Consider the following 14,160-nt stretch of genomic DNA (forward strand, 5'->3'; position numbering starts at 1 on the left):
GTGGTATTCTGGGACATTTATTATGTTAAACAGTATTGTAACTGTCGGTATGATACACAATGATTTCTCGAACTATTTTGCTAAGTGTTCCCCTCTTCCTAAGTTTCAGGGTTCATTAAATTTGTCATTTCACTCTCCTAACTTATTCCACTTCACAGGACCATTGGGGATTGAAATTTTACACCCTATGGTGTAATCCTGGATCTCTTCAGGACCTTTGATTATCTGTACTGCCTCAGTTTGTCATGCTTATACCTTCAGCCAAGATCTGAAAGCCTGTTAAATAGACGATGATAGTGACGCATATCTTGAGATATCTAATTAAAAAGCAAATGAAGACTTTATAAGCTATTTTGCTTTTAAAGCCAAAACTAAGTATTTAAATTCTGCGGAAAGCGAATGGAGATAAATATCTAAAAATGAACATCATTGTTTTGGATTTATAAGTAGATGAATCAGACAACAACTTATACTTTAGAGTAAGTTACATAGAAAGCTTAACCAAAAAGCAAAACATGATGTTCCCAGAATGATTTTTTGACTTTTTTAAATTTAAAACAGGAAGATGGCTCAGAAGTTGGTGTAGGAGGTGCCCAAGTAACTGGCTCTAACACACGGAAGCACATATTGCAAGTCTCCACTTTCCAGATGACGATACTAATGCTCTTTAACAACAGAGAAAAATACACATTTGAGGTATGAGCTGTGGCTTTCTTTGTTAGCTGTGAAATTGCAACTATCCTCTGAATATGCACTTATCTTCCTGCACCCATATGAGGAAGGGATATTATTCATCACTTTGAGCATTTGTACAGGAAGTTCCTGAACTTGGTATACAAGGCAGTTCATGCTTACACAATCCATGAATCTATCAGCCCTCATTCAGAAATATCTTCAATTGCTACTGAAAGTCTGAGTATTCAACATTCATTGTATACTTGAATCTATCTTGGGTTTAGCGCTTAAGAATTCTTTATATGCTTCCAAATCCTTTTGATTCAAAGGACAGTCTTAAAATCCCATTAAAATTACCTTAGGCAAGATTAAAATGCAGCAAGCCCAAACAAATATTTTTATTTACCGTTCTTGCTGTTAATAGTGGCAACAGAATATTTTCATGGTGTGTATTTTTTCCTAATGACTATTCACTTTTACTTGCCATGTAATAGTGCAGCAAATATATACTTAGCTGTCTTCTTGAGATCATGAGTGTGACACAGGGCCTTCCTAGACGAGGCCTTAGCGCGCCTTCTGACCCGGTTTCCCTGCTGTGCGTCCAGATGACGCACAGGGGAATCCGGAGGCAGGCCACGCTGAGGCCTGGTCTAACGCGCCATAAGCAAATGCACTTATGGCGTGCTTTTTCCCCAGCTCCGGCCTCAGGCCGGGGCTGGGGGAAGTGTGGTGACTTCGGTGGCTTTTCGCGGCTCCTCGCTTACTCGCGAGGAGCCGCGAAAAGCCGCGGACCTGCCTGGCACAGCGCTCATAGGAGCGCTGTGCCCATCGGCGGGGGGGGGGAAGAGAGGGGAGGGCAAAGGATGGCAGGGTGGGTGGCGCGGGGGAGATCGCGCCGCGCGCCGCCCGGGCAATGCCTGGCAAATGCCAGGCATTGCCCGGGCAAGCGCCGCTCGGCTGCTTGCTCGGCCGGTGCGCGGCGCGATCTAACCCGCCCTCCCCCGTGCCACCCACCCTGCCATCCTTCGCCCCCCCCCCCCCCCGGTAAAAATAACCAAAAGAACCGGACTTACCAGTCCGACGTCTTCGGGCCGCACCCGGCTCCTTTAAAATAAAATAAAAAATGGCGGACGCCGCAGGGACGCGACATCCCTGCACATCCGACGTCTGGAACCCTGGGTGAGGCGCGCTAACGTTAGCGCGCCTCGGCCCCACCTCCCTGCCGGCATAAGCCGGCAGGTCTAGCAAAGGCCACAGTCTTAATGTATAGGATATTGCCTTGAATGTCACCACAGAGGATAAAATGGCGTTGGAATTCAATGTGAATTTTTTTTTAAAAGCAGCTTGAACGTTAATACTTAATGTAACTAGCTACTATTTCCCCTAAAGAAAGTATATTTAAATCAAAGGAGTTCTAATCCTATACTATTTTATAATGCAATTACAGTACTTTCCTAGTTTGATACTTAGTATATATATTGTGAAATTACCCTGTTTTTACACACACCACGAATGGGAAACCTCCAGCTCACAGAGACTTTGGCTCTCTGTGTGGGTCTTCCCCAAGCCCCACCTCTGAGGGCTCCCAGAGGCTTACAGAGGGGGATTGCCCTGTTGTTTCCAATCACTGATGAGGATGAGTAGTGTGCATTGGCATCCCCATTGTTATCTTCGATTATTGATCAGAGATATCAAGGATTCCCCATACCTGCTGCTCACTCTCCCAATTGGGAGGATGAAGGGTATGGGTGGGGGAAGAGTTCTTGCAGCCTTCGTTCTGGGCTGATTTTTTGAGGAGTTTTCTCTACCTCTGCCTCACACCTGGAGTCTGAAGTGGTGTAGGCTAGCAAAGACTCTTGAACAAAACTGTATTAGATGAATAGGTCATCTGACACCTGTACAGATTTGTGAACAACGTGTCCTGTGCTACAGCATACGTTGCTATGTTAAGCATTGAGAGCAAGTGCTAATACATGCTACTTGTACAGTCAAGACCTGCTTTAGTTTGATTGTAAATATGAATTGACAGTCTTGGACTAATCTCAATAAAGTGGGGGGGAAGACCTCTTCAAACCTGTTCACAACTTTATTGTCTTCAGTACCTTCTTTGCCACATAAACATCCATTGTTCAATTTAATATAGGAAATACAACAGGAGACAGATATCCCCGAAAGAGAGCTTGTACGAGCGCTACAGTCCCTTGCATGTGGAAAGCCAACACAACGGGTTCTCACAAAAGAACCAAAATCAAAAGAAATAGAAAATGGACATATATTTACAGTGAATGATCAGTTCACATCCAAACTGCACAGAGTCAAGATTCAAACAGGTATGTTCACTTTCATTCTCAGTTATAATTTCTGGGGCCCATCCCCTCTTGACTTCTAGTTGCCATCTCCCCCTCAGTTACCCTTCCCATCCACGAACTCAAGCTGTGCCTTTTTTTGCTCCTTCTCTAGTGCTTTCAAGTATGCTACTTCCAAACTTCTGGAGCCTGCTGCGTACTCCACTGCTTCAACTTTCTCCCTTCTCAACTCTGTTTTCGACCCCTTATCTGGTTTCTTTTCCCAACAATCCACTGAAACTGCCCTCACAAAAATTACTGCTGAACACCTCACTAAAGGTCTCTATCAGTCCTTGTCCTTCTTGATCTATTTATACCCAAGGTCTCTGTGATTCGGTCCTCAGATATTTATCTATTAGTCTAATGTTCTCTCAGTGTCTCCACAGGATAAAACACTTCTTCTTTCCCTCTTTCTGTTGCTGTCCCTCAAGGCCCTGTTATTGGCTGCTTTTCTTCTCTCTGCATGCTATGCCTGGATGACTTCATCAAATTGTGTGGCTGTCAGAAACACTTATGCCCTGAGGATACTCCATTTTTACCTCTCTATCTCAGGATGTTCGCCCTCAATCCAGTCAAACATCTCTAACTGCTCTTCTGATATTTCCTCTTGATGCTTCATTGTCATCTTAAGATCAATATGTCCATGACCAAATTTCTCATCTCCCCCACTCCTCTTGTATATTCTTCATATTGATTGACAGTGTCAATACTCTGTCCTGCTGAACAGGCATGCAGCCTTAGCTTTATCCTAGACTCTTCTCTCTGTTTTGTTTCCCATTTTCACTACATTTCCAAGTTATGACACTTCACCCTTTACAACATAGCAAACTATGGCTCTTTCTTCTCTGTCACCTTGGCTAAATCTCTTGTTCATGCCCTGATGATATGTTTCCTAGATTACTCTAGTCTTTTTCTCTCTAGACTTGCATTGTCTCAGATTGTTCCTCTCACCTATCCAGCACTTGTTTCTAAAAGTATTCACTTCTCTAATCACTCTAATTGTATTATGCCCTTCCTTAAATCCCTGCTCTGAGTACCTTTCTGCCCCCACAACTACCACAAACTTCCTGCCTTTACCTTCAAAGCCCTCCATTATCTTGCTTTCCCATATCTTTCCACTTTTATATCACAATGCATCTCTGCCTGTGATCATCACTTTTTCTAGCTCCACCATCCTCACCTATCCCAAGGTCTAATGCTCATTCAAAAGACACTGTTCTTTCTTGCATTTCCCCGTATGCTTGGAACAGCCTCCCACTACACTGTTTGATGCTGCCTCTTTTATTTCTAATCCCTTCTCAAAACTCATTTTGTCTAAAACAGACAGATGAATAAAAAAAAGCCAACCTTTGGCTCAACTCCCTAGTTTCCTTGCCTTATTGTAACTAAGCCTAGATGTAATTGTACTTTCTTCCTGTATTGATCCTGTACATTCTTCCTGTATAAATGCCTGCCTCCATGTCCCTCTCCTTTCTGCTGTGTTGTATTTTAGATTATAACCCCCTTGAGATGGGGTCATTGTTTATACTGTATAAAACTCCATGCACACTGATAGTGCTTGCATGATGATAGGTTACAATATTGGAATCATACAGACTAATACAGTAACCAGCCTGTTCACCTATTCATAGGAGCATCTGCAAAGAACAAATATTTCCTTACACCAGTATTTGCTTCAGTGCAAGCTAGTTGGAAGCCTAGGTTTTTATTTTTATTTTGTAATAATGTACTGTGGCCAATAAGTATATTCATAATGGGCCCATTCAGACAACACACTAAGCCATGGCTAGGCCGCTAACCCTTTTGCAACAAATGCTTAGTGAGCATGTTTAAACCGTGGTTATGTAGCCACCATGGTTAGGAATGGTTCACATGACATGCTAAATCATGGTTCACATGACACAGAAAGCCATAATGTTTAGCTCAAAATGCTTCACCGCTGTGACTTAGTGTGTCATCTGAACAGGGTCACTGTCATGCCCTTATTATTGAAGCCTTGATTTACTGCAGCTTTGATAAGTAAATTGTTAAATTCAGTACCAGTGATGTACAGAGTCTTTGTACAAAGCAAAAAAGGGAGGTGGATTAGATTAACATACCTAATTGGAAGGGGAAAAGAAAGATAGGGGGAAATCCACAAACAGCAGTTATAGACATGGAGACATACAAGTACAATAAATGGTTTATGACAGAAAATGCTTTTGGTTCAGTCTATGTAAATTAGCTGTGTAAGTTTACTTTTTGGATTATAACAAATAAGACCAAGTATGTACACTGTTCCAGTAGGAGCCAAACTAGCCCTTTACGTTGCATTGTAAAACTCCCCTTTATTTTCATCAAATTGTGGCATGTGTGACTGAAAAAAGCAGCTCTATATTATTCAGATCTACAGTTTTACAACTGTGAGCCTTTCCACTGAAGAAATGTAAATATATTTGACTGTACTCTAAATAGCAAGTCATACAGCCCAGGTGGGCATGCGGCCCATGGAGCTTGCCCATGTTCCCTGATGTTCAGCCATCAGCAGCGTGGTAGTGGATAAATTGCTGTTCTGGTGCTGCTGACTACAGTATAGAAACAGCTATATTGATCAAGATTGCTTTGATTGGGAGGCTTTAACTCCCACACACCCAGAGACACACACGTGAAATAGATTGCTGCGGGTGGGAGGAGAGGAGGGTGTGTGTGTGTGTGTGTGTGTGTGTGTGTGTGTGTGAGAGAGAGAGAGAGAGAGAGAGAGAGAGAGAGAGAGAGAGGTGAATGGGTGTTCATGTGCTGGCCCCACCCACCTGTATGTCCCCCAAAGTCTTCCAAAGGTACAAATGTAGCCCTTCACCCAAAAATGGTTGCCACCTCTATCCTAAAAGAAGCATTAGTCTTGCTTTAAATGAATGAAAGTGAAACATGATTCCTTATACTTTTTGGTGGGTTGCACTTTTGCACTATATTCAGTTACAAATATTTATTTAAATCATAGAAGAAAAATCTTTTGGCTCTATTTCCAAATAGCCAAGAAATTAATATCTTTATAATTCAGTATTTAAAGTGTTTCTATCTTTTGAAGTTTTTTCTCCCTATTCTTTCAGTTGCTGCCAAACAAGGAGAATCGGACCCAGAAAGAAAAGAAACTAGACAGAAAGTAGATGATGACAGAAAACATGAGATAGAAGCTGCTATAGTGCGGATAATGAAATCTAGGAAGAAGATGCAACATAATGTGCTAGTAGCAGAGGTAATCTCACTCTCTTGATTGAATGGAGTTATGGGAATAAATTATAGGGCTGTTCTGAACCCTGCTTCCCTACTTCTATGAAATCCTTTCCTCCCTGCAAAAGAGGCGTTGTTTTTTCTGCTTCTTTTATAGGGAAGGGGAGAATTTCAAGGACATTTCTCATAAGGGAGGAGTTCCATCTGCCTTTCAAGTGTAGGAGCTGGCAGAGGGGTCTTCCTGGGTTTGTTTTTACTTCAAAACAGCTGCAGGGCTCCTAGTAGAGGAAGCTTTGAGCTGACTATGCTTCCTGGAATGCCCAGGACACCATATGATGCCACACAGTCTCCGGAGCATTTAGGAGCTGCTAACTGGATGAAAGCCTCTGGCAAAGAGCTCCATGCTGCTATGAGCAAGAGTGGAGCTTTTAGAGTTTTAGTTATTTTTGTTCAATACATCTGCATTTCCTCACTTGAAACCTCTCAGCATCTGCATTTCAGCAGTGGACGGGAGCCTGAGCAAAAGGTGGGCAGTTACAGATGATTATTATTATTATTATTATTATTTATTTATTTATTTATATAGCACCATCAATGTACATGGTGCTGATGTGATTCTTACCTTGTTCAATAGGCAAGAATCACATCTGTAACTGCCCACCTTTTGCTCAGGCTCCCGTCCACTGCTGAAATGCAGATGCTGAAAGGTGTCAAGTGAGGAAATGCAGACCTTAACCAAGAAAATATTCCCTATCCCCGCTTCAAAGAATCCATAGAACCCTCACCTGAATACAATCCCTAGGTTTTTGGGGGAGTAGCCATGACAGATAATCTGATATAAAATTAATATACATTTTGGCTTATAGATATACCCTAAGATCCTCAGAATTGTCTTGGGGAGGCTTTATTCAGTGGAGGAAGAAATTGATAAAGCCCTGCTGTGTTTCCTAATATATGCAATTCCTCATTTGAAGGAATTATATATTTGCACATGTACTGAATGCTAAGTATTATATGACTCGCAGTTTGTTCCCCATCTGTTCCCCTGTTGTATGTGGAGCTTTTAAATCTAGATAGAATCCAGAAATATCACTCAGTTCCTTTGGCAAGGCCTTGTCTCTTTTGTATATCTTGGGTAATATAACTGAATTATTGTTGTTATTATTATTATTATTATTTCTGTGACACTTCTCAAAGTGCGTTAAAATTCATCATGCAAGCATCTTCCAGGAGAGATTATGCTAAGAGATATTGTCCTGTCAGTTAAATTCTTAGTGGGCTTTATTAAAATTATTATCAGTCTTTTACATATAAACTTAACTTTCCCACTAGACCACATCTTGTCAGAATGTGAAAATTCTGGTATTAATATATTAAAAAATCTATCACTATTGATAACGACTTTGTGTATAAGATGGCGCCCACAATGGTGACAGCAGCACCCATCTCTGAACAAGATGTCCTGTTAGAAGCCTTTTCACAATCTAACCACTTGAATCTCAAAAAACCAGAAAAGAAACTTGATGAATCATGATGTTTTTAAAATAATTTCAGTTGTATAACAAAAAATAAACTGCTGCTAAATCATGAGGATGTTTTTTAGGATTTTGATTAAACTTCAGTGGTGAAAACACAGATCATTGAAGAGACGCATTACATTCTTTCTGGCTGCTTTAAAGCCAATATTCAGTTTAATGTGTGAATTCTTGCTGTGCTAGTATCACTCAGTGTTAATTTCAAAAAGGGTAGTTGTATTAGTCTATTGCAGCAAGAACAACAAAGATGTGGCACATTAAAAACTAACATATTTATTATGGCATAAGATTTCATGAACTACAGCTGCTTTATCAGATGCATGAAGTGTTACCCTGAGTTCTCTGTGTGTGTATAATACATACATACATACATATATGCACACAGAGAAGGGTGGATGGAATTGTACATAGTGAGGCCAGTGGGAATTGAAATGCAGAAAGTACAAATAATGTTTCTTATGTTCCAGGTAACTCAGCAACTGAAGGCACGATTCCTACCAAGTCCAGTTGTTATTAAAAAGCGTATTGAAGGACTTATTGAGAGAGAATATTTGGCACGAACACCTGAGGACCGCAAAATATACACTTACGTAGCATAAAATGTGTTCTGCAAATATGATTTATTCTGGACTATACTCTTCGCATGAACTGGGAAGTTCTTTTAAATCATTAAATATTAAGACGACCATCTCTTCTATTAAATTACAATACATGTTCTAGACCATTCAGATCAAGCCTTTACTCCTTTGGAGAGTTTTTCAACATCAAAATGATTGAGCTTCAAGCTTCTCAGCGTTTATCCCTGTAGAGATCATCCTTACAGTTCCTCGGGAAAATGTGAATGTGCCGCGTTTTTGTTTTCAACACTGTATGAAAACAGGAAAAAAATAAAAACAAATTTAGAAAATACAGCTCATTAAAAAATAAAATTGTTGGAATTTCATTTCCCCGAATCTTCAGTGTTGATGTAAATGTGTTTTCTGTAGTGTTGCTTAGCACTTTGCGCATTGTATACGTTGGGTTACAAAAAAAAAAAAAAAACAGCTGGTAAGACCGAATTTCCAAAAAGTACTGCTCTGCTTTGGACATTTCTTTAAAGAGCCATGTTTAATTTAATATTTGATAAATTTATAAAAACCTGAGAACACAATTTTAGCATGCTTTACTTCTCCACCTGCAATCATTCATATTCCAGCTGCTAATATGATCAGGAATCTTGTTTTGGGCACAGTTAAGGGCTGTAATATTTGGCCTTCCCTTTTGTGATTTGAGTTCTTCCAAATTAAGTTACATACTGATTAGGTTTGCTCTGGTTCCTTTATAGGAGAAATGGGAAAACATTAGTGTGTATAAACTGTATGATACTTTTTGCTGTTGTACTCACTGCTCATAGTGGATTGTACAGAGCGATGTTTTTATTTCACTCAATGTAGACAAAACAAATTTAAAATAAATGGATTTAGTGTACACGGAGCACTAATTCAAATGTATTAGAGCACAGGGATGGCAATTTATTAAACTAAATACTGCCCCTCAGAGAAGCACATTAGCCTACGCTCTATTCGTGAGATAGAGGGGGGGTGTTATGGCTTTTTGATTTCCCACTTTTCAGAAGGTTCAAGTGAAGCCATTGTGCACTATTAATTTACTGTTTTAAAATGCAATCTAAAAATGCAATAAATATTGTTACTTTGATCTTAATGAAATCTCCAGTTCTTAAAGCAAATATTTTCTCCCTCTCCTCAGGGTGGGTCAGCATGAAGTTTGATTGCCCCAGTGCTTTCAAGAGCAGAATATTTCTATAGAGGATGTGCATTGTGGTAGTTTTATGGTGTGTTATCTGACACAAAATGGTGTTTTATGGAGCTCCTGTGCTGTATAACCTATCTATTTTTACTCCAGAGAATTCAACTTCAGTTTCTGTTACCATCAGAGATCCAACAGTACTATTTGTGACTTCACTGAGGATTATGTAAGCAAACCCTGAAGTGCCTCTGATGAATTAAAATTAGCTTAAGTTCACAGATAGTAAAGGATAGCTTTACATGTTTGAATTATATAACAAGGTCTAATTATTTTCTCTGTGGCAGAGTGAACTTTAAAAAAAACTGACTTGCAACATGAAGAATTTGAGTTTTGTGTATGTAGGGGATATGAACCACCTTGTGCCTAATATATCTTAGCCCATTGTAAGGGGTCTGTTTTTGAGCGTGCTTTGTTCAACTAGAAATCCATGTTGCTTCCTGTCTGGATGATCTATGTAGCTAGTGCGAATGAGAAGGGAAATACCAGTTCATGAACTGAGGGAGCATGTCACATATTGTTGCTGAAGTCTATTTTTTATGTTTCCATGAGTATACCACAATACTTTCTTTAAATAGGACAACTACTACTTATCATGTTTAGCATGCATTTGAATGTTTAGCATGTGTTTTACAGTGCTTCACATATGTTCTTGGTAACCTTTACAATGCTGCAAAGCTAGTTTGCATCATCTGTTTACTTTTTCTCCTTTTAACAAACCAAAGATGGAAAGAGAAAATGAGAGTGGGGTGGTAGCAGGGCAGGGGGCGAAGACGAAAGATGAACCTTTCTGATAAAAAGTTGAAGGTGGGTCCCATGATACAAGTTGAATTTAATGGGGAGGCCTGGAATCGAAAAGATAAAACTGCTCCTTGAATCAAATATAGATATTGATTAGGATTGAGCAGGAACAAACGGGTTGTGTTTACACCATCGCAACAGTACTTATTTGTTTGTTTTTAACCTATGCACTCAATAGGACTTAACATCAAAGTAAACATGCAAGTGGCTTGCATATTGTTTGTAGTTTCATATTTAGGCACAATTAGAACTTGTTTTGTTTTTCATAAGCTTATTCTTGCCTTCAAAGGTTTCACATCTGATCATCTTCAAGAACAGGCACCGCTCTTGCTTGGGTAAATACACTGAGGTAATTTTAACTAGGATCTAGTTCTTGCAAGCTGAAGCTGAGGTGTAAACTTACGTCTGGGCTGTACTTCGGATTGGAGTTTGCCGATGAAGTCTCACACAATGAAATGCTTTCTCATGGAAAACAAGCATGTCAGGTAGAGATCTAAGCTAAATTGCTTCTCCTTGACATATAGCTGTCTGGAGGGATTTTTTTAAATGAAGGAGCATTCAGTCATGTTGAGTTCCCATCTGCTGTTTAAAATGATAGAGCCCAGATACAAGCCAAGGACAAGGACAAAGTTTGGGGCTGCTGCTCTTCGCTGATTATGTTCATTTCATGAATTTAGGCTGGTTAACTTCTGTTCTTTTTCGTTATATTGTTAGCACGCTATGTGCTTACATTCAGTTATTTACCTTACATTTTCTTAAGCTTACTTTTAAGATGGGTAGTTTATGTGTGGTAGAGATTTTAATATAAAGTGATGACGAAGGGGCACAATATTTCAACTGTAAATTTATGGATTTTGCCTGCTAGACTTTTCTCTGACTGAAATTTAGGTACTGCAGGGTAAACATTACTTTGCTCTGTGAAAGCCAAAGTCACATCCTGTCTGCCCTAACTTTCAATTACCACTTCCTGCTAGGAAGCAGCGTTGGATTATTGCACTGCTATTCCAGGCTCTAGGGCTGAGGAACAGCCAAGTGGCATGTCGCTTAAGGGACTGTAGCTGCCATGTCTCATTGAAGAAGGTCTGTACAAAAGCTCAGTGGTGCTGTGCAGGTGAGGGAGGCTGGCAGAGCGGTAGCACTATGATTGGAATAGGACCATGTGCTGATACAAGAAGACAGATTTTCCCTCTGCGAGAGCTGGAGCATCTACCATTTCTCCTCAGATGTGGCTGTCATAGCACAGTTACACCAGGATCACTGCTGCTAAAGTTTGTTCCTGTCAATAGGCCCTCCCAAATAATCACCACTGCATGCTTCTTTGTAGCCCTTTGAATAGGGGTATGCTCTCTAGCTTAGCCAAAGTGAATCCTTTCCAAATTGGAACATGTTAGTTCCTACCCTTGACCACCATTTTCTAGGATACGACACTTGTGTTACATCGTGAGATGCCGCTAGAGTGCTGTTTGCTTACACGGAGCCAGCAAAGCGCCTGCTTCTGAAGCAGATCATTAGCTCTCAAAAGACATAGATGGCCATTGTGGACACAATTGCACAAAACAGCCTCTCACATTAATGAGACAAAGGTCTTCATTTCTACCAAACCGCAATACACTTGCTAAAAATTAACTAGCAACTTGACGATATGAAAGAACCTTCAGTGGGGGGAAAAAGAACCCCTTCATTGTGTGGTAGGAAAATTGTTAGAATCACATTAGTTCCAGTGCAACACAACAAATATTCATGTAAGCTACTGATAATGTAAACAAGGCTGTTTGGATTTGCGACTGTGTTAACATGAGACTTAAGGTAAAGGAATACAGCTCTCCAGTTTTCTGCATTTTGCATCTGTGTATTTTTATTACCCTTACAAGCTGCTAACCCTTATTTTGCTTTGTGTCTGAATTCCAGTGAGATTTTCCTTAATATAAATGTGCAGTGCCAATTTAAGGCAGGCACTGAGATGTTCTGCGTGATGTTTGAGACAGCAGTAACATCATAGCTTTCCACAGAATTCCAATTTCTATAAGATTATTTGACGTGACACTTCAGGCAGTATAAATGACAGAACAGACCTCTCCCATCCTAGTATTGTGACAAGACCCACTATCATTTAGTGATGGAGGCTGATTCCTGGGAGAAATAATCTACAGAGAATATTTTAAAAAATGCACTGTAGAGCTGTCACTTGCAAAAGCTTTGCAATTACACAGCAGACTGTGTAATTGTAAAGTTACACTCCCTTTGTCATGGAGCTGATTTGCAGGGCTGCATAGTAGGATAATTTCAGACCTGGGGTGGGAACTTCTGGCCCTCCAGATGTTGTTGGGCTCCAGCTTCCAGCATGTTCCGTGATCAGGGATAATGGGAGTTGTAGTTCAAGAACATATGGAAGGCCACAGGTTCCCTGACCTTGTTTTAGAGTAGCCTCCCCTGACCTGATGTAAAATGCATTGGGTGAAAGTTACAAATCAGTTGAATGAGGCCGTTACTTGATAAAGTCAATCTCAGTTGATTATATGAGATTAACCAATTTTATTAAGTCTGAATGCATTTTCATAATAAAAATAGTTCTGAAAAAAAAGCACACTCTTCAGATGATGCATCTTATTTAAGAACATAAGTGTCATGCTGATTCAGACTGAGGGTCCATCGTCCAGCACTCTGTTCACACAGTGGCCAACCAGCCATCGGCCAGGGATGAACAAGCAGGACATGGTGCAACAGCACCCTCCCACCCGTGTTCCCCAGCAACTGGTGTACATAGGCTTACTGCCTCAAATGCTGGAGATAGCACACAACTATCAGGGCTAGAAGCCATTGATAGCTTTTGCCTCCAGGAATTCATTGAACCCCCTTTTAAAGGCATCCAAATTGGTGGCCATCACTACATCTTGTGTTAGTGAGTTCCACAATTTAACTATGTGCTGAGTGAAGAAATATTTATTTATTTATTGCATTTTTATACCGCCCAATAGCCGAAGCTCTCTGGGCAGTTCACAGAAATTAAACCATGAAAAGCATGAAACAACCAACAATTTAAAAATATTAAAACAAAATACAATATAAAAAGCACAACCAGGATTAAAACCACAGAGCAAAAATTCATATAGGTTAAAATATAGAATTATAACAGCAAAGTTTAAATTTAAGTTAAGCTAAAATGCTGAGAAAATAAAAAGGTCTTCAGCTGGCAACGAAAGGAGTACACTGTAGGCACCAAGCGAACCTCTCTGGGGAGCTCATTCCACAGCCGGGGTGCCACAGCAGAGAAAGCCCTCCTCCAAGTAGCCACCTGCCTCACTTCCTTTGGCAGGGGCTCGCGGAGAAGGACCCCTGTAGATGATCTTAAGGTCCAGGCAGGCACGTATGGGAGGAGGCGTTCCTTCAAATAACCTGGCCCCAAGCCATTTAGGGCTTTGAATGTTAGTACTCCCTTTTATTTGTCCTGGATCTCCCACCAATCAGCTTCATGGGATGACCCCAGGGTCTAGTACTTTAAGAGAGGGAGAAAAATGTCTTCCTATCCACATTCTCCATACCATGCATAATTTTGCACTCATGTTTTGCTTGTGGGTTTCTTGTGGGCAGCTGGTTGACCACTAAGTGAACAGAGTGTGGATTAGATGAACCCTTGGTCTGATACCAGCATTGTTCTCCTTACGTTCTTACCTTAGAAGACACATACACTGTTCTGCAAGTTGGCCGGGTGTGGTGGGGTTTGACTCCTGTAACCTGCCTTTTGGTTTTATTTTGTGTTAGTAAGTTACAGAAACTTTTTAAAAACAAGAATTTGA

The 14,160-nt window shown here is 40.4% G+C and overlaps 1 protein-coding gene across 1 annotated transcript in view; it reads left to right on the forward strand.

Annotated features, from left to right (window-relative positions):
* The window catches only part of CUL3 (cullin 3), a 74,417-nt gene extending 65,712 nt beyond the window's left edge, over positions 1 to 8,705 (forward strand). The window contains exons 13-16 of the mRNA XM_063132214.1: positions 562 to 696; positions 2,819 to 3,005; positions 6,107 to 6,252; positions 8,230 to 8,705. Of these exons, the coding sequence (XP_062988284.1) occupies positions 562 to 696; positions 2,819 to 3,005; positions 6,107 to 6,252; positions 8,230 to 8,361 (600 nt within the window). The 3' untranslated portion in view covers positions 8,362 to 8,705. The remainder of the gene's footprint in view (positions 1 to 561; positions 697 to 2,818; positions 3,006 to 6,106; positions 6,253 to 8,229) is intronic.
* Positions 8,706 to 14,160: the final 5,455 nt, after the last annotated feature.

The sequence above is a fragment of the Elgaria multicarinata genome, chromosome 8 (assembly GCF_023053635.1).
Source record: "Elgaria multicarinata webbii isolate HBS135686 ecotype San Diego chromosome 8, rElgMul1.1.pri, whole genome shotgun sequence".
NCBI lineage: Eukaryota > Metazoa > Chordata > Lepidosauria > Squamata > Anguidae > Elgaria > Elgaria multicarinata.